The following is a 27,853-nucleotide window of genomic DNA, read 5'->3' as shown; positions in this document are numbered from 1 at the left end:
CTCACAAAAGCTTCTCCCCGTCCCAAATGTTGTTAGCCTTTAAGCTGCTCCTGGACTGTGGCCCTTTCCTACTGGCACAGACAACCTAACACAGCCACCCATCTTGATCTATACAGCAGGACAGAAACAGTCCCAGATAACTGCGTGGAGAGTGCTCTACATGCGCAGGCCCAACACAGAGTCTGGGGTTTGGGTAACAAGATCTCCTCACACAGACATCCCATGTTCGTAGCAAAGCAATGATCAAGGCAGCCGAATGATGCCTCTACGGGGTCCCCTGCATTTGGTCCTGCCATGTTGTCTGTCAAGACACAGGCAACTCAAAGCCCCAGTGTATTTCCACAGACAGTCCAAGGAATGTGAACAGTTTTGGAAAAAAGAACTCTACGGAGCTAAGCCTCAACGTCTACTGCGCTCTGTTTCCTCGCCTCCCCTAAAATCTCAAAACAGCAGGTCCCTCCACGACAATTGCTACTGCATGTTTTTAGCTGACGGACAAACCCAGGAAAAAATTCCTCAAATCAGCAGCGCTTGGCTGATGGCTCCACCCCAATCTATGACGGCTCCGACAGGAAAGAGCAGCTCCTCCTGCCTCTCAGCAACTGCAGCGACAGACTGGCAGGAAGCAAGCAGAGCGGGGCTCCCTTGTGCTGCCCTAAGCACTTCTTGGATCACCAGCTGACAGGCTGCTGCAACACGCCCAGAGTGCAGCCAAGGCCTGGAGACCAACACAAAGGGCCGCGTGTCTCTGTGAAGACGGAAGGCGATGGTCACAGTCCACATACACAGAGCTCTTTTCCCATGTTTGATTTTCAGGGAGAGGGAAGAGAATCTTGTTTGCGAGTGAGGCAGACGCCAGTTCAGCCTCTTCCACAAGAGCCAGCAAACGAAAAGCCAAGGAGCATTCCGATTCAGAAGCAGAACTCATGAGGCCCAAGCTGAACCAGGACCATTTGCACTTTCCTCTCTACTTGACTATCGCAATGCGCTGAACGTGGAGCTGTTCTTGAAGACTAGTTAAAACTTGTTATGAAGAATGGAGTGGAATGGTTCGTGGGAAACGATACCACAAGGCCCTAACCCTAGCCACTACCGTCCCCTTAGAGGTGTGTGTGGGTGCTATTCCAAGAGCTGAGTGTGACATATCACAGAGGCTGACCCCTGCAGGCTAAATAACAACATATGGGTCATCTGCATCACCCCAAGCAGAGCTGCAGACTGGCCTTGTGATGCCCCCTTCAAACGTCACACCTGGACTCCATCCCATTCCTCCTTGAAGGGACTCCGGACCTAAGTTCATGGCTGACCCACCATCACTGTTGCCTCACAGCAACTCAGTGAAGGAGGGCAGCCCGAGAGTGTGACCCAGGCAGCTTTGAGGCCCATGTGAACCCGGCTAGGGCCTTCTAGGCAGGCAGGAGATGCGGCCTCATGCAAAATCTCTGTAAGCAACACCTATCCTGTCCAGATGCAGTGGCTGTTTTAGGGAGAAAGGACAATGTTTTCTTTGAAAAACTAAGGTGATAACAGGGAACTTAAGTGGGATTTTCAGCTGAAGAAATGTAATCTACCCACTAGACAACCTCTGTACAAGCAAAATCAGGCATGGACTGCATGCAGATTAGGTGTGAAGTCCACAGAATTGAGATTTTCCCTGGAGGCTTGGCAGAGGCAACAAACTGCCAAATAACAAGTGCAAAACTGGGCTCATTTGAATACATTTGGGAATATAAACCACTGAGTCTCAGTGAGAAGGCCAGAAGATAAACTAAGCAGATCAAATTAATTTAAACGAAAATAAGTGGAGTATTAGCAAAGCTGATTTTTTTGCTGCGCAGATACAAGAAGAACTACAGCACAGCAGATTTCCAGGGACTGAGTTAGTCGCAGAAATTTACATTCCTACCTATGGTCCTGATCCCAGTGATCTTTCTGGCTATGCCCCGTGAATTACAGGACAGCCCTTCGTTTGGCTAGGGGCCGGATGCACCCTTCCCTGGGCCAGAGGGCTCTCCTTCCACAGCAAGCCTTAGTGCTAACTCCAAGGCCAGCCCCGTGAGGCCCATTCAGCTTTCCACTTTCTTTTACAGAGGAGGAACGTCTAAGTAGGAAGAGCAGCTCCTGAGGGGCAGAGAGGAGCTGTATTTTGAAGGGAAAAGCCCTTCCACAACACAAGAAGACCTCAGGGCATGCACTCTACTAGAGGCAGAACCAGGAATCAAAACCATGAAACAGAAACTTTTAACACATGCATAAATCTTCTAGAATCCTTTCAAGAATTAGGTGCAAAACTCAAATTGACCCAGCAATGCAGAGAGATTGCAATAGTTCTGCCAAAGCTTTACAAGTAAACATGTAAACCACCCTCACCCCCCCAAAAAATCAGGGTGAGAGAAAAACTGGCAACTGGCCTGCAGATCCCCTCCCTCTATCTGGTCTAGCTGCAGTGAGAGGCCACGAGCAGTGTCTGGGCTCACCTGCCCCTTCCTGCTCCCTGCTTGCATGTCCCCTTTCCTCTGAGGTTTAGACTGAACTACGTTAGTGTTTGTGTTAGCATTTCTGCGATCCACAATGTTGCAACCATGACTAGAAGGAACACTGCAAGCCACGACTGAGGCTAATTATGGGCTGCAGAACTGCCAGGGCAGATTAACACTAAGCATCGGTAAGCTTCCAGGAGAGCGGGGGAAAGGTGAGAGAAACACACAAATGTCTTTCTGCACAGGGTTCCTGATCTCCTAAATGCGATTACAAGGTCAGCAGAGGTATGTCTGCACCAGGCAATAACAGCTCATGAGACAAACGCACTACTTACATTTCTGGGGTCTTGGATTTGTTTTTCCCATTGAAGAATTCTGGAAGAGCACGGCGCTCGATCACATGAATGCTATCAAAAAAGCAAGCAGAATATGGTCAACCCAAATGCTATCAAAAAAGCAAGCAGAATACGGTCAACCCAAATGCTATCAAAAAAGCAAGCAGAATATGGTCAACCCAAAGGTGGGTTGGATAATAAATTAACACGTATGACATGTAAAAACATTTGCATGTGTTAATTTATTACCCAACCCACCTTGCTGGCTTCTGAAGTGGCAAGAGACATAAACATGATTTCCACAGTAATTGACATCAAAATTATCAGTGCAAACACCAACCCTGCAGAGTAACAATAAATCACACCGACTCAGGAGCAAGGGACCTCACACCAGGAGAACCACAGGGACCGAAACTTCATGCACCTAGAGGCAGGCACTCCTTCACTGTCAACAGTTCAGTCTTTCAACACTCAGCTCCCCCAACTTCCCGACTTCTCCAAGGTGATGCAACCAGGGTGATGGTACCTCCCACAGGGAGAGACAGAAGCCCCCACAGCCCTGCACATCTTTTCCGACAGGTGGAAAGGCAAACCCCTACCCAATGCAAGAGCTGTAATGCCGGAGAAAGCTGCAAGACACGGAGCCTCACAGGCTAGGGACTGTGTCTCTTGGTCCTTCCGGCCATCCTGGCCTCTTCCATTGGCAGCAAATGACCTCTGCATTCCACCCAAGCAATTTACAGATAAAAGGAATAATTTTTTTCAAGTTTGTAGTTATACCAACAATGGAAGCATATAAACAATGTGCTAAATTCCATACCTGCAATTGTGGGCAATTAAGAAATGCTTTAGCACTGTAACCTGTTTTTCCCCATATCATCAATCTGTGGCAACGGAAACATTTTCTGATTTGTTAGTTCACACAATTCAAGGTGGGTTTTTCTTCCCTAAAAATTTACAAATCTTGATCTTTTAGCTCAACTCGCAATGTATTTGATGTGCTGAATATTTTCCTGGGTTATCTGGGATATGCCACAGTGTGCAGCGTTCTGTGTATAATCCCTGTGTATAATCCCCATTCAATGAATTATGAACTAGATTTTCTATTTTAGAGAATAACTGAAATGCTAGCTCATTTTTTTAAAGATTTGGCTGAAAATAATTGGGTAATAGGAATTTGTGTCCCCGAATTACTGTAATAACCTCAGTCAGGCTGCTCTTAATATTAGTTTAGGTCTAAAGGTTTTTGACTGTATTTTAAATGTCCTTGACCTTTTTTCCAATGTATTTTATATCTATAGAATTCCTTTGAACCCCACCTTTCTTCCAAAAGAACTCAAAGCGGCTCACATCATTCGCCTCTTTCATTTTAACCTCACAATCCCCACCACCACCACCACCACCCTGCAAGGTAGGTTAGGCCCCGAGAGCCTGATGACTGCACAGCTTGTGAAAAGGCTTTCTTAGATGCCCATCCCGATTAATTGCTAGTGATAGCCAGTCCGGTGGCACTCGAGAGACCCAGAGACCTTCCATGCCAGAGCAGGGATTCCAACCGGGGTTCCCCAGGCACCAACCTGTTGCTCTCAACCAATGAGCTGCACTGGCTGTAGAGGCAGAAGGACAGTTGTGTTTCTGCAGCCTGAGGCCACGCTCCAAAGTACTCTGCCCCAGGAAGCTCTTCATCCGAAGTGGCCTGCTCCCACCCTTCCCCTGAGGCGACCTGCAGAACTGGTGGGCGGAAGTCCTCTCCTAACTCAAGCTAACGGTTAACTCTCGATGTCCTGCAGCAATCACTTGCAAGTGGATCTGCCCATTGCAAAGTGGGTTGAAAGCGCCCTGTTCTGTGTGTGTGAAAGGGCCATGTATCACTTTCACTTTGGAGACTGCCTGGAGGGGAGCATGCCCAGCGGAGGTCTCTATATCCACCCTGCCCCCCCCCCCCCCGGCTCTCGGCATGGGCCTTTCCTAAGCTCACTTAGTACACGTACTCTTCTTCTGACACTAATGTGAACCGACTGTCCAGGCAGGCAGAAGCCCTGCCAAGCTCCTATTTAGCTCCCATTGAGAAGAGCTACTTTCACAAGACAGACAAAAGCCGTTATCTTTTCAACAGAAGATAAAAGGAAAAACACTTCCTAATGGACATGCTAATGAACTCCACCCAGACATGCAAAAAGCACCTCCTAGTTCCTGTCCATCTCCAGAGAAGACGGGAATGTGATGTGTCAGCCTCCCTCCCTCCCTCCCTGCCCTGGGAGAAGTAAATAAAATGCCCAATAACATGTCACAGACGCCACACAGAACATATCGCTCAAGCCAGAGATCGTCCTTGATCAAGCAGATATCACTGCTGAACTTGGCCCTGGTCAGTCTGAAGCCCCAGCGGATGAGCGGGAAGCATAATGCGCCGGCAGAGACACTGGCTCAATCTAGTCACAGTCCTGAAAGAACTGTTCTCACACAGCAGTTCTGTCAGAGCTCTCTCAGCCCCCTCTACCTCACAGGGTGTCTGTTGTCAGGAGCGGAAGGAAAGACAAATGTAAGCCCCTTTGAGACTCCTTTGGGCAGTGAAAAGCAGGTTATAAAAACCTTCTCATCAGAAGTTGTTCCCAAGCAGTTCTGAGAACATCACCTGCCAGGTGCATCCTATTGCTTCACTCAGCCAAGAGCAGTTTGCTCTGTTTGCCCCCAAGCAACTTGCAGTGATGTTGAAGCATCAGCAGAAGGCACCTTGCAATGCGGAAATGCCGGAACCTTAGCTGAGCAGTGCGGTCGGACGCAACCCTACAACGGTGCTCCCAAACAACCTCTGGACTGGGGATCCCACTGAGACCACCCCTCCTCTTCCCCAAGATCACCTGCTTACCAGTTATAGTCAAACCAGGATGCATAGCTAGGGATAATGATGTGATTGGTCTGCTCGGTGACATTGTCTTCCCCCGGATCTATTGACCGGCTCTGATCGCCTCTGTTGGGATCTTCATCTTCCTGTGGAAGGAACAGCACACGTGTGTTAAAAGCCCACCAGAAACCAAGGGAAGCTGATGATGGAGGGAGATGGCATTATGTTCAGCTCATAACCAGGGGGAGCTGGCATTCCAGCGGGATGGATGACCTTCTGATAGACACAAAAGAGCAGATTGCCCATGCAGAAGTCTCAAAGCCTCCAGCTGTGCTCTCCTGGCCCCCTGGCCCCTGCCTCCTTATCCCTCCCTCTCCAAGGCTAATCTGACTAGCAACTGGCAACTACAGTGAAGGCTGCTTCGTGGAGAAGATTTCCTGATGAGCAAATCAAGATCCTTTCCTTTGCATACAAGCAATATAATTACAGGGTGCCAAATACAAAACATCACAATAATGTAAACTAGCAAAGATCCCTCTTGTCACTGTTTTGATAGAGACTACGATCATGCTTTCTTTCAATTCCATCTTCCCAGTAAGGTGCTTAAGCTGTTTTTCGTACAATTCTCTGCCTGGGTGGAAGCAGGTGTGACTGTGGGCAGAACAGAGTCACACAGAGAGACTCAGGTAAGAGGGATGGAACTTGAAAGCCAGGAGGTGAAAGCTGTGTGACCGAGGCATAATGTCACCTCTGGCTTCCACAGGCCAGTGTCCATGGCCACTTGAAGAATGACAGGATAAAATGGGTTGGTTGAACCTTCACAACTTCTAGGGTGCATCAAAGAGTGGAAGGGACAGTGATGTGGCTAAACCACTGACTCCTTTCCTGAGTGGCCCAGACCACCCACCCACAAAGTAAGGAGGTGTCTGGGGCAGGGGGGGGGGGAGAACGCATGCCCTTTGCAACTGGCAGCAGTGGCAAAAAGACTTTGCCAGTAAATATGTGCCTCTCTCTTGGGGGGTGGGCACCACTCCCTTCCATGGTCGTCATCCCCAAGAGAATCGTCGTGAACTTAGGATGAGGCCTTAATGTCTCTAGAGACTATTTTGTAGAAATGAGCAAAAAGGAATGGCTGGTGTGCTATCAAGCCCCTGAGAGGGGAACATCAAGACCCAATAAAATGATTCAGCACTATCCCTCTGTTTTAAAAGAAGAAAAAAACCCTGACTTCCTTGCGTTCAAAGGCTCTGGAAAGAAGGTGGAGGTAGCTGCCCTTACCTTTCCACCCGTAGCCACCGTCTCCTCGTCCTGCTCATCTGCAAGGCAAAGGGCAGAGAAGAGAATGAGAGGACCATAGGATCCCTGAACACCAGCAGGGCGGCATTCAGGGCAAGGGGAAGACCTGACAGAGGAAGCTCCAGGAGACTGCGAACTCAGAGGCTGCTCAGCACACCCTGCAGAGAGCCTCCATGCCTGTGGCCTGGAGGAGGACCCCGGAGCAGCATTTCTTCCTCCCACAGAGAAAAGGGGGATACAGGCAGCAGAGGCTGCTCTTCTGCGCATGGAGAAACTGAACTGCCCAGAAGCACATGCCTCCATTGCAAAGCTGCAACGAGAGGCCAGCCGGCCTGCCTCTATGGCCACTTCAGGCCTGACCAGCCTGCCTATTCTGTGTTATTGCAATAAGTAACTGCTACAGCAGTTCAGTTCTTATTATGGCCTCTGGGCCATTCAGAAGGGGGGGAAACCAGACTTCTATAAAATTAATTACCTATGAAAAATCTCCACATACATCATTCCTCTTAAATTAACTAATCGTTTCAGGTTCAGCACCCGAGTCGATTATATACAAGATGTTAGCATGACCTGTCTTTTCATTACCCAGGACAGAAACTGAGCCACAGATACAGTTGTTCTTTGGTAAGCCCCAGCCAGTCAGATTTTGAGACTCTTCTACTGCACCAACTTAATGCAAACTGGGCATCAGCGATATCATTTTGCAGAACTGCCCAGAAACTTGCTTCAGCACTTACAAGCAATGGAGAGACTTGCCCTTGCATAGTCAGCAATTTTAGCAAGGAAGGGCTCCCAACTACAGCTGGACAACCAGTTCAAGGACAGTTGCAGAAAAGATGACAATGGACAGTGGACCTTTTACAGATTCCTCCTCTCTGCTCCCTTTGTTTCAATGCAAGCCTTTAGTGGAAGGACCAGAATAACAGAGTTGCTCTTCTAGGGAACTATTGTTCCTCCAGTATTTTCTATGCAGGCACGTGGAGGACCGGTGGATGAGCAGGCCTGCCAAAGAGTTTCTTACAGTAAAAAGCCCCCAGGTCTGCTACTGTTACTTACCAAGGTCTGCTACTGTTCCTCCTTTCACAGGGGTGTTCTCACTGTCTTTCTTTGGGTTTACTGTACCAAAAAAATTTAAGAAGCCTGAAAAGAAGTCAAGGTGTGCATTCTCTACTATCCTGCTCTCTTGGGCTGAAGGAAGTGAACACTATCAGCTTCCACCCCTCCCCCTGGGTCAGATAAAGCAGACCAGCGCACCCAGGTTGGTGGTGAGACACACACTCCCACAATCAGGATTCGTATCAAATAAACAGCATCCCAACCCCGCTGAATTTCTTTGCCTGATGATCGTAAGTGATAAGGAGGATCTCAAGGGTGGCATACTCCCTACGAGGGAAGTGAGGAGGAGAGGTTCCAGCTGGCCCCCCAGGGAAGCACCTGGCTGGCCTCCAAATCTAAAGCAGTCCCCCCTAGAACTGAGGTTTGCAGGGGAGACTCCTGACTCTAGGGACTGTTTTTGGGTTGGGAGGCATAGGGGAAGCAAGGAAGGCCTGTTATGCTGACAGAATCTCCAGCCTATGTGTTTAAGGCTAGGAGACCATAATGTGCAACGACCCAGTATTGGTATTAAATAGTTTTAAAAGCAGCAGCAGCAGAAGAAAGAAGCTGTCCCCATTGTCCCTTCTAGCTTTGTGGTTTCCAAAAGTGCAGTCTGTGACCATTTGCAGGGAAGCAAGATTCACATGCCTCAAATTTCTGCCTCTGGGACACGCTGAATTAAGTGTCAGCATTGAGGCTCTCAGGGCAGTGGGTCAGAAGGGTGGGCTGCTGCCCTGCCCTCCCGGCACCGAAGAGGGCTCTGGTGTCAGCCAGGCAATTTGCCTTCCCACCACAAGGCTCCTTTCTAAATGCCAGCAGCCTTACTCTTTTCTCAGCTCTTTACTACTCCTCCGCCTGCTGCTGCATGCCGGGCTGACTCCTGTCCAAACGGGGCATGCACGGCCTCAACTCCACCTGCTGCCAAATGCAAGAGCAGCAATGACAGGCTGCTTCCACCACAGCACGGGGGCAGGCACGTCTGGCCGAGAGGAAGTATCACGAAATTTATTCTCACTCTCCATGCAAGACTGCAATGCAGACTACTTAGGCAAAGCAATGGATACCAAATACCGTTCCCTCCGACACTCAAAGAACAAATGGGGGCCTGGCAGTTGACAGGAAGAGGAGGAGCTGTTTTTTTTATACCCTGCTTTACACTATCCAAAGGAGTCCCAAAGTGGCTCATAAACTTCTCCCCACAACAAGACAAGCTGCGAAGTAGGTGGGGCCGAGAGAGCCGGGACCAGCCCAAGGTCACCCAGCTGGCTTCAGGAGGAGGAAGATGGGTGGGGAAGCAAGCCCAGTTCTCCAGGTCAACGCTTTCAACCAAATCCCCACACTGGCATGCGTGTCGCCGTGAGGTTCCACAGGAGGTCCCGCGTTTGGCTCCCCGTACCGTTTTTAGGCAGGACCACTTCCTCTATGTTAGGCACCGGAGTGGGATCCTCCATGTCCTTCGTAAGATCTTCTTGCTCATCGTCTTCCTTTTGCCCTCGCCTCTTCCCGTAAAGGCCTGCTTGTCTGAAACAAATTAGGCACAGGTTACCCACCTTCCTTCGCCACCTGTCAACCACAACCCATAGTGCATTCATTCCAATATGGCCATGGCGCATGACCATGCGGGATGTCTCCAGGACAGCAGCATTCAGCAGGCTTTTCACTACACGATTCCATCCTCCTCATCTCTGAGGCGGCTTCCGATCTCTTCACATCTGCTTAAAGAATAATTTACACTGCCCTGCCAGGGCTGAAAGTTGAACACATTATCTATCACCTTATTGGGAGCACTAGATGCAGATATCTCATGCAGCTTAATCATTATGGGTACATAACATTCGTGACTAGGGACATTTGTCTAGGGAACAGTTTGAATAACACTGTGAGGTTCCAGATGTCAATCTGGAACCTCACAGTGTTATTCAAACTGTTCCCTAGACAAAAGCAATTTCCTTCTGAAGCCTGGGATGGCTAAAACAGCCTGGAACACCCACAGGAACCAAAAGATGTGGGATAAGTGTTATCACCAAAAGCATGCTCATAATTAAGCAATGAACCCTTATTGCTACATCAGATGCTGAAGGGGAATATTTTGTATATATTGGGGGAAACCCAACAGGAGCACAATAATCTTGTATCTGAAAATGTCTCCCAAAATTCAATCTCTCCCCCGCCTCCATGCACACACATTAGCACTGCAGCCAGTACAGGTGACTGGAATCTCACCTAGATTGCAGAGCTCCTCCCCAAGGGAGGCCGGCCAGGCCATTCCCCTGGAATGAGCTGCCTCTTAAGTCAAGTCTCGAGTGAAACGCTTTGCCGCCAGCTCAGGGACAGGCCGATGCTCTTTGGGTGAAATGGCCGGCATTCCACAATGTTTACTGCTGAGGGCAACCAAGTGGCTTCCAAGCGCACGGCCCCAGGGGGATGGCGAACTTGCAAGCAAGGAAACAGCCACTTGGAAGCTCAGCAGATGCTTAATTGGACAAGTTTATTTGAGTCGATAAGAGTTACTCGCAGGATTGCTTTTTGCCATGCAGAGAAGCAGCTCTGCTTTTAATGGCCTCTGCTAAGAGCAAAGAATTTGTTAGGTGGAGTAATGACCACACAAAGCTGCTTTCTGAAGGCAGGAGGGGCTTTCCCCTCGGAAGATCAAGGAGCTCGGCTCAACAGGCAGCAGCCTCAGACTCTCAGGCCGGCTGATCAAGGAGACGGAAGAATCAAGGCAAGCAACCTCCTCCGATTTCCAAGATTCACTTTTCTGCATGGCAAAAACTTTCCTCGGCTTCTTCTTTGTTTGAGGTATTTGTCTCCACCCCAAAGCAGCTCCTAAGAGCATTATCCCTCCCTCCCTCCCTCCCATCCCCCCTGTGAGGCTGATTCGGCTGAGAGAGAGCAACTGGGCCAAGATCACCCAGCAGGGGTCCAGGGCAGAGTGGGGATTCGAACCTGGATCTCCCTAACCCCAGCCTGACACGGCAACAAAGCCGGCTTGCCCCTCAAAGCTGCCCCTTGTGCAGACCCACTCAGTTGGCGCTCAGGAGCCCCTCAGAGGCCAACAACTGTTTCTGGGCAGGAGAGCCAGCCTGGTGTATGCCTAAGAGTGGCGGTTTGACTCCCTGCTCCTCCGCCTCCTCTTCCTCCTCCTCCCCATGCAGCCAGCTGGGAGACTCTGAGCCAGTTCCCTCAGTATTCTCTCCGTCTCACCCACTTCACAGGGGAGTTGTGGGGAGAGGAAGGGGAGGTGACTGGAAGCTGCTTGGAGACTCCCCTGGGGAGTGGAAATAAACCAGCTCTCCTTTTGAAAGAAAGGCCAAGCTCCCTTCCTCAGACACTGGCATTAGAAAGCTTACACCCTGAAAACCTTGGGGTGCTCCTGGACTTGAATCCAGCTCTTCTACAGGACACCCAAGCATCCACCCTCAGAAATGACGCCCCCTGATTACTCACCCTTTCTTTCCAGCCTTCTTCCTGGATTCAGCAGGAGTGGAAGGGGGCGGCGGCGAAGGAGAGTGCCGTCTTTTCCTAGCACCGGCAGTCGCCTTCCTGTCTCTGCGTTCCGGGCTGCGGACTGGCTGTGGCAGAACAGAGCGCCCATCAGCACCACCCTCAACTCAGCTCACCATTCCCTGCCCCGATGCCAGAAGCCGTCTCCTGGCCCCCCAGATCATTGCTGCCCAACCCCCAGTTCCTCAGCTGGCCTTGCGCAGAAACTGTCACCTGCACACCCCACAGCAGCGGCAGGGGGATGGAATGGATCCGGGACGGCACCATTTCTGGCTGGAAGTGGGGGATGGCAGGACTAGCCCACCTCTAGCAGCCGCTCGGCAGAGCTGCCTGTTGCACGTGCAGGGCCAGTGGGGAGTCTCAAGGCGTGAATGAGACCATGGGGCCGGGAGGAACACTGACAGCTTGATAAGGTCTGGAAGCCACACAAGGACGGCTGCAGGCCTAACTTGCCTCACGAATTGGAGAGGCCCCTGTGCTTAACCACTACCTCAAACTGGCTCAGTGGTATAGATCAGGGGTAGTCAAACCACGGCCCTCCTGATGTCCATGGACTACAAGTTTGACTACCCTTGGTATAGATGGAACTTCCGTCCGGGGCAGGGATGATCTCCGGGGCAGGGATGATCTCCGTGGTGCTTGGGGAGGGGGGGGGCACAGTGGGAAGGCTGGTCGACCTCCTGAAAGCACCTTGGTCTTGGCCACTGCAGGGCACAGAGGCTGAGCTCCTCTTAGCTCTGCTCCGTGACCACAGTGCCGGGCTCTGGGCAACCACCAGCCAGCGGAACAGCTCAGAGTCACGCAAGGAAGAGCAGGCGGATGGCACTGCTCTGCACGAAGCCCCCGGGGCAAGGGAGTCTTACTTCCTCATTCTTTAGGTAGGTCCGCTGGCGGAAGCTAACTGGCTTCTTGCTCTCATCCACCTCGTAGTCTTCTTCATTCATCCATTCATTGAATACGTCCGTGTCCAGAATCCATTTGGCATGAACCTATGGAAACCATCCGAACCAAATATTCAGAATAAACCCTCCTCATGCTGGTATTTCTGCCCATGGAGAGAATTTTGGGCAGGGAATTTCCTCCAGTCAGCCCCTGGAAGCACACATCTTCTCAGTGCAAGGAAAGGGGATGAGACAGCCCAGCGTGTCTCGAGCAGCCTCTGTGAAGCCACGAGTGATACAGCACGCCCCCCGGATCCATTCTCACAACCTCCAGGTCTAGTTAGGGCCTCAGTCTGAGAAAACGTCCCTCAGTCCTGAGCTCACCTAGTCAACATTTCTGTATTCTCCCGATTTAGACAGGGGACGGCTCCTCCAGGCCAGTTGGATCTAGTCAGATCTCGCAAAGAAAACCCTGGCTAGTGGTTGGATGGGAGACCAAGGAAGTCTGGGGTTGGCACACAGAGGCGGACAACGACCAACCACCTCTGAACATCTGCAGGCTAAAACTTAATGGCCCTTTCCACCACAGCTTGGCACCTCCGTCCACAGAGCTGAGGGGAAACAGAAGCAGAACCCCCCCCCCTCCCCGCCCAAGAGGCTCTGGCAGAAAAGGCACAGCCGGAGAAAAACCTAAGAGCGCCCGTTTGTCTTCAGAGGATTAGAGTTTAAGACCCGCTGATGTGAGATCAGGCAGACCAGCCCGTCTTCTTCTCAGCCTGCTGGAGCAAGAGGCTCCTGTGCCCCCTCGCCCTCATTCTCCTCACGTCAGGCTCCTCCTAGCTCTGCTGATGGCAGACAAACGAATTAATGACTCTGGGAAGAAGACGAACACGTCGCGGTGTGTCACCAATAAGTAGGGCAATTATCTGAAAAGAAACAGTTCCCTTGTCTTCGCCAAGCAAAAGGCAATCAGCCCCCAACTAGTCTAAGACACGGGCCTCTCGAAACCTTAATCAGGCTGCCACCATTGATCTGCCCAAGTTCAGCAAAACTGGAGAAATTATGAACCTTGGCTACAGTTAATATGACCGCTAATCAAGGCAGCTTCCTCCAGTAAACCATCAACATTCGGGCTTTTAAAGATAAGCCATTCTTTATGTAGCCAGCCGTGGTAATACTGTGTTTAAAAAAAATCATTTTAATTCCACTGTTGCATCCAATCAAGGTCCACAAGGTGGCAATTTAACATTAAATTAAAAATATAAATATTTGAACAACTAAAATACATTTTAAAATATTTTTAAAATGCAATTAAAAACACAGGCTCAGTATTATACCCCTCAACAGAATGGGACCTTTCAAAATAAAGCACCTGGTTCAACATGGCAGTGATGAAGTGACCTACACAGCTGAACTGGAACCCTGTCATGAACATCAAGTTCAGATGCCTGTTTCATGATTCGGACGCTACCTTCAGGAGAACATGGCATCCCTTGCCTGCCCACGCCCCAACACGCTCCTCAGTCCCGTCAAAGGCAGCCATACACTCCTTAGGACAGGAAGCACAGCTTTGTGGGAATCTCAGATCTCTGCCAAATCTAAACAGGGGTACACTGTCATGGAGAAGAGGTCCATCAATGACTAATAAAGGGAGCCTCCATAGAGAGGGACAATAAACCCCTGAATCCCAGAGCCAGGAGGCAGCATCAGACTTGCAGGGAGCACAGGGGAAGGCCTCGGCCTCTTTGCTCTGTTGTTGGCCCTCCGTGGGAACTGGAGCAAGACAGGATGTTGGGCTAGATGGACCCTCACTGGTCTGGTCCAGCAGGGCTCTTCTGATGTTCTTATCTGGGGAAGGCCTTGGTCTGTAAGCTCTGCGGTTGGATCTCCTGAGGAATTGGTTGGCCCCCATGTGAGGGAGGATGCTGGACTAGATAGATCACTGGTTTCATCAGCAGAGCTCTTCCGAACGTACTTAATATAAAGGCAATACTGAATCAGACCTCCTTCAGAATGCAGTAGAATGGCTGCGAGAGAAAGTCAGTCTCTATCTCTGGAGACGCAGCTCAAATAAGAAAAAATCCCTGCCCATGGCAGTATTAATTACAGGTATGACAATCTCCTGACAAGTAATTCCACCGAGTGAAATAAGCATGGCCTGGTAGATAATGCCGGACGTGTATACCGTCCTGTTTTCTCTGAATTTCCCAGAAGGCCTCTCCGCTAGACCCTCCCCAGCAGCAATAGAGTGGTTGCAGGAATGTACTAAGGAGCTGTGTCAGGGCAGAACTCCTCCATGTGCCCAGGATGGGGGTGGTCTGCAGAGATAACCTCTTGCTCATACCAGCTGGATCGCTCTGCTTGCCCATGCACTTCCGCACTCGTCACAAAGTATTCTAAGTGGCCCGAGAGCTTGAGGTAGAGCTGCTTCTTCTCTAGGGGATGACTCCAAACACAGCTACTGAGCTCTACAGGGACGGCCTTTTCCTAGGGCACTCAGGGTTTTCAGCTACGAGACCCTTCCTGACACCCTTTCCAGAAAGACACGGCCTAGGAAAGTTTCCTTTGCAGGGAAGCTTCACCAGGCTGTGACTGTGCTTAGTCTTGACCAATGTTATACTTTAAAACAAAAATAATCCCAAAGGCTTTTCTAAAAAAACGGAGAGGACAAGTCTTCCATTCCCCCCCTCCCCTGCAAGTCTGAAGCAACACCCTATTATTCGAGAGTCAGTTCCACAGAGATGGACGGTTCTGAAATGGCTGATACTTCAGAGCTCAGAGGAACACGCTGGTCTCACCTTCCATGGCTTTTCTGGAATTGGAGGCTCTTCAGCTTCTGCCTCTATGTCACCAGCATGAACCCAAGTATCATAGCTGAAAGGAAAATAAAAAGCCAAGATGCAAATGGATCTCTCGGAGTCGTTCACCTGAGACGTTTGGCATTATAGAACATCAAACGGCTTTGCATCCCACTCTGAACAGCTGATAACATTTGATCGGGGGGGGGGGGGGGGGGGGAGGACACACACCCTTTGTCATACACTGACGCCAGAGGAACTGGCTGCCTGAGGAGGTGGGGAGCTCCCCCACACTGGCTGCCTTCAAGCAGCGGCTGGACAGATACATGACACTGAATCCGAGGAAGAGAGCATGCACACAAAAGCTCATGAATTGAATGAAACTTTGTTGGCCTTCAAGGTGCCCCGGGACTCTAAATTTGTTGGTCAGATCCTTATCCTGGATGCTTAAGGCTGATCCTGCATTGAGCAAGGGGTTGGACTAGACAGCCTGTGTGGCCCCTTCCCACTGTAGGATTCTATGAAATGTATAGTCCTTATTGCACATATCCAGAACTACCCAAAACAAATTCTCTGCAGCGCTGAAATGTACCAGAAAGTGATTTTTGTTTGTTTACATCTTCATGTTGCCTTGCCTCCCATTCAGGGTCCTCAAGGCACCGTACATTAAAAATATTAAAAGGTCCAAATAATTTAAAACAGTATTTCAAATGTACCTGCTGGCAGAAAATATCTTTGGGACTCTCTCCCTGGAGAAGAAGGGGCAACATGTGCATGCCCCTTCCAAGATCGCCCCTTGTCCAGCTTTCAATGGGGGGGGGGGGGGGGGCTGCTGAATCAGGGCCTCCAAAGAGGGCCAGAGCAAACAGGCAGGTTCACAGGGAAGAAGGTGATCCATAAGATTTGTTGGCCTCAGGTCAGAAAGGGATTTAAAGGCCAAATGCCAGCACCATGAACTGAGCCCAGAAACAAACCAGACGCCAGTATAGATAGGCTCAACAACGGAGTGATATAACTCTTCCAACGATTCACTCCAGTCAGCATCCTGCACCAACTACAGTTTCCAGAAAGTCTGCAAGGGCAGCCCCGAATAGAAGGCTCTGTGAAAATCTATTCTTGGTGTTACCAGGGCATGCTCAAATGTATTGCTTGAACAAGACAAAAGACCCACCGCCACTTCAGAGAAGCCCCCAACTCAATGGGAAAGCATCCCTTCTCAAGGCAACCCGCTGGTGGATCTGAAGAAGCAGAACCCAAGAGTGCACAAGGAAGCCTCCTGCTTAAAGTAGGTCTCAGCCTCCCAATGGATTTTGACCAAGGGGAGCTCCATGTTTTCTGTGGGTCTCTCCAGCACTCTAGCGTGACCCAGTGGCTTTGATCGATCTCTCATCCATGCTCAGGGATCTTTGTTGCCCAATTAAGAAAGGTCACCCCAGCTATTTTCTGGACTGTGTTGCGTTTACTTGAGAAGTTTCCTTCTGGCAGAGCAAGCCTCACAATAAAGAAAATTCCGGGCAAGCGTTTGTACTGCCAGAAATCTTATGCTCAAAGCTACTGACAAAGAACTTCTCCCTTCTGCGTGAAAAGCCAAAGGACACCCTATTTAAAGAACCAGCACCAGCCTCCCAGTCACTCTCCTTACCTGTCTGGGTAACAGCCCCAGTGCACAAGAACCTGCTTGTCTTTTTTCATCACAGGTCGCAGCCACTCTTCTGCAACAGAGAAATAAATTGGGATGAAAGTACGCCAGCAAATGTCCCCAGCCCTTTTGATGCCCGGAAGGCCACAAGAAGGCAGAGTGAGAGGACATATCAGAGATCTCAATGCCTTAATGCAGTGGGGTTTGGTCTGATGACATCCATCCATATGGCTGAGCAGTGGGGAGCGCACTACTATGGCTGCGCTTTTGTTCCTTCTGCTAAAGGAAAAGGCGGACGGGTGACCAATCTACCAGGCCAGGGCAGCCATCAGTGTTTCCTTTGTTCAGGCTGCATAATGTATAGATATATTTTTAAAGCAATTAGCCTCAGTTTCAAACACAGGAGGGCACGGATCACAAGGAGTTCAGTGCCAAGGAAAGCGAACCCAACTGCCTCCCCAACAGAGCCAGCACAAAGACCCTCCGATGTTTGCAAAGATGAATGCCGCCATCTAGTGGAATCCACGTGTCAGTACAGGGACTCAATAAAGCTGCTCCCCAGCCACAAGCATGGTTGGCCTTCCAGGGCTACTGGATTCACACAACCTACAAACAGTGGCTCACTGCAACCGAGCCATGTGCAGACTGCTTCTCACGTGTAGAAACATTTTTAAAAACTGCACCCCCCCTTCCCCCCAAATAACACTTTCAGGACAGCTAGTGAGTAAAAAACGAGAACTGGTGATAGCTACTCGCTGTGAGTCTCAAAATATTTATTCATTCGTTCAGCTTATATACCACCTTCTCACTGTGATGTCTCAGAGCTCATTCCCCCCCCAAATCTTGCTGGTCTCCAAGGGCTACTGGATTCAAATCTAGCAGAAGAAGAGCTGGTTCTTCTGTGCCGCTTTTCTCTACCCAAAGGAGTCTCAGAGTGGCTTACAATCGCCTTCCCTTTTCTCTCCCTACAACAGACACCCTGTGAGGTGGGTGAGGCTGAGAGAGCCCTGATATGACTGAAGAAGAAGAGTTGGTTCTTATATGCTGCTTTTCTCTACCCAGAGTCTCAAAGTGGCTTACAGTCGCCTTCTCTTTCCTCTTCCCACAACAGACACCCTGTGGGGTGGGTGAGGCTGAGAGAGCCCTGATATCACTGCTCGGTCAGAACAGCTTTATCAGTGCCGTGGCGAGCCCAAGGCTGCATGTGGGGAAGCACAGAATCGACACTCCTAATCATGACACCAAGCTGGCTCTAGCTTTTCTGCTGCAGACCAACAAGGTTATCTCTTTGGAAACGACCTTCAGGGAAGGCACCATATTTAGCTGCATGGAGTCAGCCAGGCCTCAGCAGTGCTGAGGACTCCTCCAAGGAGAAAGGAAGGGTCCAGCAGAGTCAGGCTGAGGCAGCAGAAGCCAACAAACAAGAGGAGAAGGAGGAGGAGGAGATGCAGGCCTGCCAAGACTTACACCCCAGAGCTTGCACAGAGTCACCTCCACCCCCAGCTCTGATCCAGATGATGAAATTCTGGGTATATGCTTCCATGGGAATGGGGAGCGAATTAAACTTTGTTGGTCTTAAAGGTGCTTAATTTTGTTCTGTTGACTGGTTTTAAATAGAGACGACAGCCTAGTGTTGTGGTTAAGAGCAGCAGCTTTTAATCTGGCAAGCCATGTTTGATTCTGTGCTCCCCTCCACATGCAGCCATCTGGGTGACCTTGGGTTAGTCAGTTCTGATAAAGCTGCCCAGAGCAGTACTATCAGAGCTCGCTCAGCCCCACCTAACTCACAGGGTGTCGTGGGGAAAAGAAGGGGAGGCTACTGTAAGCTACCTTGAGACTCCTTCATGTAGTGAAAAGAGGGGTATAATACCTGTTCTTCTTCTAGACCTCTCAGGTTTCTTTTTTCTCTGGCAATCTTAAAATCGAGGCCAGAGCCAGAATGTGTCAAAGAGGGGCACCACAAACGCCCAGCACTTTGGATGGGGCCCACTGACACCCCCCCCCACGAATCCTCTACTGCCTGCCCTTCCCCCACATATCTCCCCCCCCCACTTCCTCTCCCAGCCACGCACTTTGTCCAGCACCACTGGGGGACAAGCATGTTGGCGGTGCATCTGACTGAGCACACGCAGTGGGAAGGCTCCACAGCTTGAGAACCATGGCCCCTACTCTGTCAGTTGAAGGCTGCAAGCTCCTTGGATCAGGGACCGGTCTCCTTTGCTCACAGAACCATAGCATTGGCTATCGAGTAGACGATCCCTCCTCCAAGGAGTTCCAAACAACACACAGAGGACCCCGTTTTTCTGCACAGCAACTCCATTTGGCTGAGGGAGAATGACCGGCCCTAATTCACCAAGGGAGACCGAGGGCTAAGAAGAGACCTGACTGAGGTCTTCATCCTTGGCCAGCACCCTAACTGCAAACTTGCTCCACAGACTGTGGGGTACAATAAAATCGGTTTAAATGAGTGTGAACCTCACACTCCTTAAGCCAACTATCTTTAGGGCTTTCTTCACAAGTAGAGCTCAAACCATCCCAACACTTTCTGCATCTAAAAGTGAACAAAGCGTCTCTTTGCACACATCAGTTTAAAACCATCCCTTGTCTGTCATCTCTGTGGGATGGGCAAGGAATGCCTTCCGTTCCGCAGAGCACGATGTCGGCTTCCTTCCCGAACACCCTGGTGAGGAACAGCGCGGGACTGAGGGGGTGGAGGCACGGCCTCCTTTACCTTCATCCAGTGAGGTAGGAATGGGATAAATATGGTGGGTGGCTTTCGACTTGTCCTCGGTGACCGTGCCCTGGGGGGAGGCAAAGGAGAGGCGGGATCAGCAACACAAAGTGGAGCCCAGTCCTTTTCGGCAGACACAGCACTCCTCCTGGCTCCAGGCCGATTTCTTTTTTATTTAATTTTTACCTGTTATTAGGATGTCTAAATCCCACGACCCCCTCCCCCAGAAACACCATCCTCTGATTGGTTGTGCCCCACCGAGTCCACAACAGGACACTTCCTGCCCTTTACCTGGTGTCGTTTGACAATGTCCTTTAGTTTATTTGCCAGCTTCAGCTCAATATCTGGAACGAGGTAGATGGTTGGTCTGCTCAGACAGTTATTCTGGGAGGGGGAGGGAAATCAGAAAGAAGAAAATCAAATCGATGAGCCTGGAGACCACCAGACAGTTCCACTCACGGAGCTCCCAACGGTCAGTGTCTCAATCAACAGAAAGGCTGCAGTCACGGCAGCAGTTAGGTATGCAGAGCTATACCTCTTATCTCTCACTTATTACTGGAAATATTTTAATTTATAAAACAGGGTTTTTGTGAACAAGTGCTTAAGTGTCCCTTGCACAAATTCTGAACGACAAACCTTTTATCCCTAACATTGCCCTCCTTCTGCTTCTGACAGGATCCTCCAATTCTCCTCCTCTTTAATGGGAGAACTAAGCAAGTTACAAATCATATGCAGATCTAGAGATGTTCTCAGAGACATCCACCGTGGGTCAAGCTGGGCATACTCTGAGCAAGCCTTAAACTTAGGAAGCCATTCCACGGTCACATATAGGTTGGCAATTGTCAAATACTTGCCTGCACTAATGTTTTTTCAATGTTCATAAACATTTCTACATTTCGATCCATGCGGGAAGGATTCTGCAAGTCAAATCTCCGCCTGCAAAGGGAAGAAAAAATGCACCTAGCACTTGGAGCAGCAGACAATTTACAGCATTAGATGCGGGTAACTCCAGGGCTACTGCAGGCAGCCTACATAATGCGTGTGCCACTGCCTCGCTGGAGACTTCTATATGAGTATGCAGCCCTGTGTTCTCAACAGGCATCTAATCCTCTTGTAGCTGTGCAAGACTCTCTATCCCAGGGATAGTCAAACTGCGGCCCTTCAGATGTCCATGGACTACAATTCCCAGAAGCCCCTGCCAGCTGGCAGGGGCTTCTGGGAATTGTAGTCCATGGACATCTGGAGGGCTGCAGTTTGACTACCCCTGGTCTGTCCAAATATGCTCCCTTGTGGACCACGAGGGCTGTTCTCAGCCTGTTTTCCCCCTACCTTTCAGAGGGCAAAAGGGAAAGATCAGGGGAAGGCCTGGGCCTCTCTGCCCTGCTGTTGGCCCTCCAGAGGAACTGCTTGGCCACTAAGAGAGACAGCACGCTGGACTAGATGGACCCTTACTGGCCTGACCCAGCAGGGCTCTTCTTGTTATTAATTTTAAGTGTTTTACATCCTTCCACACAAGAAGTTCTTGGATCAGGTTACAATAATTCATTATGACAATTTAATGCAACGATATCAGACCATAATCAAACACGGACAGCACCCAGCACCACAACCACAATCCGCATTAAACAGAATCCTCTGGAATAGGAGGACGGGAAGGTAGAAAAGGCTCACCATCCTTGCTCGTTTTTATATTTATAAGCAGCACCAAGAATGTGACACAGTGTCCCTCCAGCTTTGAAATCCATGAAGCACTTTGCCTAGAAGAGAAATAAGTCCCGGCATGACACCCAGACCCTCCAGTCAGAAGCAAGCACCAAAGAACAACCACGCCCAAGGCTGCCTTTTGCCCAGCAACAATATTCAGTAATCTTCCTCTACTTCCCAAAACTTTTATTCACTGCATCCATACCCCCATCCCTCCCCCGTCCGTGAACACCCAAAGCAGGTTGCCCCATTTTATCCTCGCAGACTGAGCTTGCCTGACCGGCTCCAGGTCACTCCGCCAGCCTCCATGGCAAAACGAGGATTCTGCACAACAAGCTGTAGTGGTCCCAATTCCCTCCTCGGTGAGCTCTTTGTACCTGGTTTTGCCCTATTTTACAGTTTCTCTTATAAAAAGGAATATTGGACTAGTGGAAATGATTCTTCTATTTGAGGATAAGGACGACAGTCTAACATATGGATGTTCCTTTTCCTATCATTCTTGGAAGGAGGAAGTTGGTTGCAATTTCCTTCTCTGTTGCCACAGAGTGCCATACTCATTTCAAAGGAAACAGAAGGAACAGACATCAAACAAGAGGGGCATAGTGGAGAAGGGAGACCTGGCTCAATAGCAGAATACCTGCTCAGCATGCAAAAGGTCCCAGGTTCAATCCCTGGCAGCATCTCCGGTTGACAGGATCCAACGATAGATCAAGATGCAAAAGACCTCCATTTGAGACCCCCTGCCAGCCTGAGCAGACTGAGCTGTAGTGAAGGTGGCTGATGCAGATGAGCTTCATGTTGAAATGAGCTGCAATTCCCTCAGGACTTGCAAGAGAAATGTGCATAGATTCCTCCTTTAGGAAATTAGAATCTCTCTTTTTGTGGCCTTCAAATGTGAAAGACCAAAAAGGTCCACTCTGGAGATTAAGGAATGTGTTCCTCTTGCATATGCCTCAATTCCCCCCACCCCCATTTCCATTTTTTTCTTTTTTTTGTTTTGGGACTAGTGGTCTAAAAATTTGAAAATAAAATAAATAAATAAAAGATGTTCTAGACAAATTGTATTTGATGGGCTTTCATTCTTGTTTTTCTAAACACCAATGTAGTTTGTTTTTATCAAGAAACTTCAGAACTCATGAAACTGGATTCTGCCTTGATTCTCCTGACCTTTAGCAAGTTGTATAGGCTGGCTACCCAGCACAAAGAGGGTGCAAAAGAGAGCGACTAGGATGCGCTGGGGCCTGGGGAACAAGCCCTAGGAGGAAAGGCCGAGGGATTTGGGAATGGTTAGTCTGGAGAAAAGGAGGTTCAGAGGGACATGATGGCTGTCTATAAGTATTTGAAAGGTCATCAGAGGAGGGAAGGAGCGGTTCCTGTTGGCAGCGGAGGATAGGACTTGTAGTAATGGCTTTCAACTGCATATAGAACAGTACTGGCTAGATATGGAGGGGGGGTGGATTTCCCAGTCATAGTAGTTCAGCAGTGGCTCTCAGATCCTCTCACTGGCGACCTTCAAACAGTGGCTGGCTGGATTGTTGTTGTTGTTATGTGCGAAGTCGTGTCCGACCCATCGCGACCCCATGGACAATGATCCTCCAGGCCTTCCTGTCCTCTACCATTCCCCGGAGTCCATTTAAGTTTGCACCTACTGCTTCAGTGACTCCATCCAGCCACCTCATTCTCTGTCGTCCCCTTCTTCTTTTGCCCTCGATCGCTCCCAGCATTAGGCTCTTCTCCAGGGAGTCCTTCCTTCTCATGAGGTGGCCAAAATATTTGAGTTTCATCTTCAGGATCTGGCCTTCTAAAGAGCAGTCAGGGCTGATCTCCTCTAGGACTGACCGGTTTGTTCGCCTTGCAGTCCAAGGGACTCGCAAGAGTCTTCTCCAGCACCAGAGTTCAAAAGCCTCAATTCTTTGACGCTCGGCCTTCCTTATGGTCCAACTTTCGCAGCCATACATTGCAACTGGGAAGACCATAGCCTTGACTAAACGCACTTTTGTTGGCAGGGTGATGTCTCTGCTTTTTAGGATGCTGTCTAGATTTGCCATAGCTTTCCTCCCCAGGAGCAAGCGTCTTTTAATTTCTTTGCTGCAGTCCCCATCTGCAGTGATCTTGGAGCCCAGGAAAATAAAATCTGTCACTATCTCCATTTCTTCCCCTTCTATTTGCCAGGAATTGAGAGGGCTGGATGCCATGATCTTTGTTTTCTTGATGTTGAGTTTCAAGCCAACTTTCGCACTCTCCTCCTTCACCCGCATCAACAGGCTCTTTAGTTCCTCTTCACTTTCTGCCATTAGAGTGGTATCATCTGCATATCTGAGGTTGTTGATATTTCTCCCTGCAATCTTGATCCCAATTTGTGACTCCTCTAATCCCGCATTTCTCATGATGTGCTCTGCATACAAGTTAAATAGGCAAGGCGACAGTATACAGCCTTGCCGAACTCCTTTCTCAATTTTGAACCAGTCAGTGATTCCATGTTCAGTTCTCACTGTTGCTTCTTGACCTGCATATAAATTTCTCAAGAGACAAATAAGATGCTCTGGTATTCCCATCTCTTTAAGAACTTGCCACAATTTGTTGTGCTCCACACAATCAAATGCTTTAGCATAGTCAATGAAGCAGAAGTAGACGTTCTTCTGGTACTCCCTAGCTTTCTCCATGATCCAGCGTATGTTGGCAATTTGATCTCTAGTTCCTCTGCCTCTTCGAAATCCTGCCTGTACTTCTGGAAGTTCTCGGTCCACATATTGCTGGAGCCTAGCTTGTAGGATTTTGAGCATAACTTTGCTAGCATGAGAAATTAGTGCAATGGTGCGGTAGTTTGAACATTCTTTGGCATTGCCCTTCTTTGGGATTGGAATGTAAACTGACCTTTTCCAATCCTGTGGCCATTGTTGAGTTTTCCAAATTTGCTGGCATATTGAGTGTAGCACTTTTACTGCATCGTCCTTTAAGATTTTGAATAGTTCAACTGGAATGCTGTCACTACCACTAGCTTTATTGTTGCTCAGACTTCCTAAGGCCCATTTGACTGGCTGGATACTTTTCATGAATGATTCAGGCTGACCCTGCATTTAGCAGGGGGGTTGGACTAGATAGCCTTTATAGCCCCTTCCAATTCTATGGTTCTCTGATTCTAAGAAACCCAGAATCCCTATGAGTGGTTATCCTTGTGGGCAGCTACCTAATCACTCAGGTTAGTCCTTTCAGCTTGTCCCTAATGTTGAGATTGTAGAGGCTCCGTAACAAGAAGAAGAATCACACCATACATTCAGAGAATTAGATTACAAAGCACTGAGGGATGTTAATTAACTGAGATTTCAAATCACTCACTTCATATTTCTCAGCATGATACTGGCCAACTTCTATGAATGAGCAAGCCAGTTAATATGCCCCGACCTGGATAGTCCTAGGTAGCTTGTTCTCATCAGGTAGAGCGAGGGTCAACCCTAGCTAATATTTGAACAGGGGACCTCCAGGGAACAGCCAAGGAACACAGGGCAGCTGTCCACACTGGAAGGGGCAAGTTTTCAAGGAACTGCTGCAGCACCCTCCCTTTCGGACAGCGTGTTGCAACGGCGGCATCAGCTGAGGAATCATCACAGGAACACATCAATACTCACAGGGAATTTTGTGAAGGCAGGATTGGCAACGTGTTTCCCAAAGGCATCTTCCTGGAACTGCAGCAGCTGCACCACCAGCCCAGCCAGCGTTTTATTGGTAGGAGCATCTGCCTGGACATACTGGAAAGCAAACAAAGCCATTCCCCGATCAATCAGTCACGTGTCTCTGGCAAGACTTCAAGCAACGGCAACACTCCCAAGCAAGGCTCAGCCAGCTTCCTGGCTCTTTAATTCTTGCTCCCACAAGGGCAGCCAGTAATGAGACCCCCAAGCACCAGTTCTGCTTGGTTTTGAATTGACCACATACACTTAAAGCTGGTTCTGCTATTCACTCACCCAGCACAGGAGGCCCTGTTGCCAACGGCAACAAGGCCTCTGTGCTCCACCGGGAAACAAAGCACACACTGGGGGAACCATTAAGGACCACGCTAACCCCACTTACGTAACACGAGGTTATTGCACTGCTGGTAGCCATCGGGGAGGACTGGGTCAAGACTTTGTCCTTCAGCACAAAGAAGAACAACGCAATGTCCCGGAAAAGTGTATTTTAAAAATGTATGTCCTGCACTTCTCAGAAAATTGAGACTGAAGAAAAGACCGGTATGGAAGTAGTTTGGTTTTTTGGGTACTGAAGCCCCATTTTGAGGTTCAGAGGTAGGGGTATGGAACAAAAAGGCCACCTGGTCAGCCGCGCTAAGATGGGCATGAGATGACCAACATCACTAAAATTAGTCGGCCATCTGGCTGCTGCATTCCCCAGTAACCACAGAGAGTTTTTATCTGTTCTGGTAACCGTATAGGGCAGGGAGAAGAGAACAAACAACTGCCAAGGTGGCCCACCAAACAAAGCAAGCAAAGGGAGTAAAATACCAAGAGGAAATCTGTTTTTTCCAGCTGCAGATTCAGATCTAACAATGCTCACTGAGAGGCAGGCTATCCTGCCAGTAGAAGCTCACTCCTCAGCCCCCGACTGGCGACAGCACCAGTTCATAGCAGCTCCGTCAGATCCGGAATGAGTTTCAGCACACCTCTTTCGAGACTGGGATGAAAGCCTCTGGACTGAACTGTTAACCAAGTTCACACAGCCCAGGGGAAAATAACAGAACAACCATCTTGAGAAGTGGGGCTTTATTCGCACCACAAAGGAACCTGAAAAGACACAGGGAACTGCGCACTGCATTTCATAATGATGCAACAGGACCTCCTTTCCTAATAAGGAGCACTAAGAGCTTGTACCGATGGGCCCAATAGAGGATAAATGTCCCATCTGTGCGTAGCTCCAAAGTAGCTCACCCTTTTAAACCCACCCCTCCCACAAAGCCCTTGGCTTAACCCTCCCCCCCCCAATGCTTCATCCTGCTATGGCTGAGCACATGTCACTGCGTTTGCTGACATTCATCCCAGCCCCGCCCTTCCATCCCTGCTCTCTGCTTTCAAGAGCCTCCAAAGCCCAGGATGAGGTCAAATATGAATGCCCAGCTGTCTCCCACTTTGAGCTGGGGCGGGCAGTCACCCGAGCGAAAGGTGCAGTTACCAAGGGCAACTGCATTTGGAGACGCCTGCTATTCAACATGTTTCAGATTTAGTTCTTCAACCAGGGAGACAGTAATTGCTATTTCTGGACCAAAAGTAACAGAGCACATTAAGCGAACAATGCTAATTAACAAGCCGCCCGCCCTCTCTTGAAATCCAAGGGGAGGATCTTTTCAGCTGCTCCGTGAAGAGACCTGCAGGGCAGCCACTCCTCCTCCCCTTCCTTTGTTCTGGGCTCACCTGCCAGTTCAAATCTGGATCCAGAAATGAAACCTCCTGAGTACCTTATGCAATAATCATTTCTCCCAGCTTGCTGCCTCCTCCCACAGAACTCCCGCAGCTGGCTTGCAAAATGGAACTGGCTTTGCTATTAGAAACCAAGTGATGAGGAAAGAAAACCAGCAATAGAACCTGAGGACCAACGTTCCAGGTTTCATGGAGAAGGCAGAGTTATCTGCATAGTCCTGAAGATAATCTAAATGTAGTGCAAAGTTCTTTAATTTGGAAAGAAAAACATGGCAAAATCCTGCCTAAAAGCAAAAGAAAAGGCTTTTCAAAATGTGGCTTACGCTAATCAACTGCAGCCAGTTAGTTAGCTGGCTCAGAGTGGTGTGCAAGAACATTTTGAGGAGGGAAAGTCTCTCCCCCCTGAGGAGCCCCTCACCTGCTCTCTGACCCAACAGTGCGTCACTCTTTCCGTCCCCTCCAGCCAATCCAGGAGCAGAGGAGAGGCTTGTGCTCCCTCTTCACATCGCCAGCTAATTATCTGCCCACTATTTCTCTGGCCAGACCAGTCTGTGGCGAACACATTCAAAAATTCTCTCACTTCCAGAAGTTTATCAGCAAGTTACTTCTAATTTGTGTATCTTCATAACTAGCTATGACGTCTCGTTTGCCATCAAATGCTTCAGCCAGATGGCTGCCTATGTGGGGCCAAATCACACCTGCTCCCTTACCTTAGGGAGGAGGATGTATTGAAAGTGGGCTGCCACGGAGAAAGTAACTCAACAAGAGAAGCTTAGATACAGCATTTTAAGGTCGGAGATGTTAGCAACTGCCACAAACTTCTGACCACTACCTTCCACAGGATCCTGCCTTCTTGTTGTTGTTATGTGCGAAGTCGTGTCCAACCCATCACGACCCCATGGACAATGATCCTCCAGGCCTTCCTGTCCTCTACCATTCCCCGGAGTCCATCTAAGTTTGCACCTACTGCTTCAGTGACTCCATCCAGCCACCTCATTCTCTGTCGCCCCCTTCTTCTTTTGCCCTCGATCGCTCCCAGCATTAGGCTCTACAGGATCCTTTTTTACACTCACAAATTGGGCTGATGGGACTGGTGAACTGCAAAGAAGTTGCTTGGCTTTTGCAGAGTTTTACCTGAAG

General features: G+C 49.4%; 1 protein-coding gene across 2 annotated transcripts in view; it reads right to left on the bottom strand.

Moving 5' to 3' along the window:
• The window catches only part of SMARCC1 (SWI/SNF related BAF chromatin remodeling complex subunit C1), a 67,837-nt gene that overhangs the window by 38,479 nt on the left and 1,505 nt on the right, over nucleotides 1-27,853 (bottom strand). For both annotated transcript variants that reach the window (XM_077304326.1, XM_077304324.1), the window contains exons 2-15: nucleotides 24,935-25,054; nucleotides 21,276-21,361; nucleotides 20,459-20,540; nucleotides 19,896-19,988; nucleotides 19,605-19,674; nucleotides 16,877-16,946; nucleotides 15,235-15,310; nucleotides 12,419-12,544; nucleotides 11,499-11,623; nucleotides 9,448-9,572; nucleotides 8,013-8,072; nucleotides 6,939-6,976; nucleotides 5,685-5,806; nucleotides 2,816-2,887 (exon numbers count right to left, since the gene is read on the bottom strand). In XM_077304326.1, coding sequence (XP_077160441.1) covers nucleotides 2,816-2,887; nucleotides 5,685-5,806; nucleotides 6,939-6,976; nucleotides 8,013-8,072; nucleotides 9,448-9,572; nucleotides 11,499-11,623; nucleotides 12,419-12,544; nucleotides 15,235-15,310; nucleotides 16,877-16,946; nucleotides 19,605-19,674; nucleotides 19,896-19,988; nucleotides 20,459-20,540; nucleotides 21,276-21,361; nucleotides 24,935-25,054 — 1,265 coding nt within the window. The remainder of the gene's footprint in view (nucleotides 1-2,815; nucleotides 2,888-5,684; nucleotides 5,807-6,938; nucleotides 6,977-8,012; nucleotides 8,073-9,447; nucleotides 9,573-11,498; nucleotides 11,624-12,418; nucleotides 12,545-15,234; nucleotides 15,311-16,876; nucleotides 16,947-19,604; nucleotides 19,675-19,895; nucleotides 19,989-20,458; nucleotides 20,541-21,275; nucleotides 21,362-24,934; nucleotides 25,055-27,853) is intronic.

Source organism: Paroedura picta, chromosome 11 (genome assembly GCF_049243985.1).
Source record: "Paroedura picta isolate Pp20150507F chromosome 11, Ppicta_v3.0, whole genome shotgun sequence".
NCBI classification, from domain to species: Eukaryota; Metazoa; Chordata; class Lepidosauria; order Squamata; family Gekkonidae; genus Paroedura; species Paroedura picta.
The sequence above is the reverse complement of the archived record's forward strand: the minus strand, read 5'-3'. Positions and strand labels throughout refer to the sequence as shown.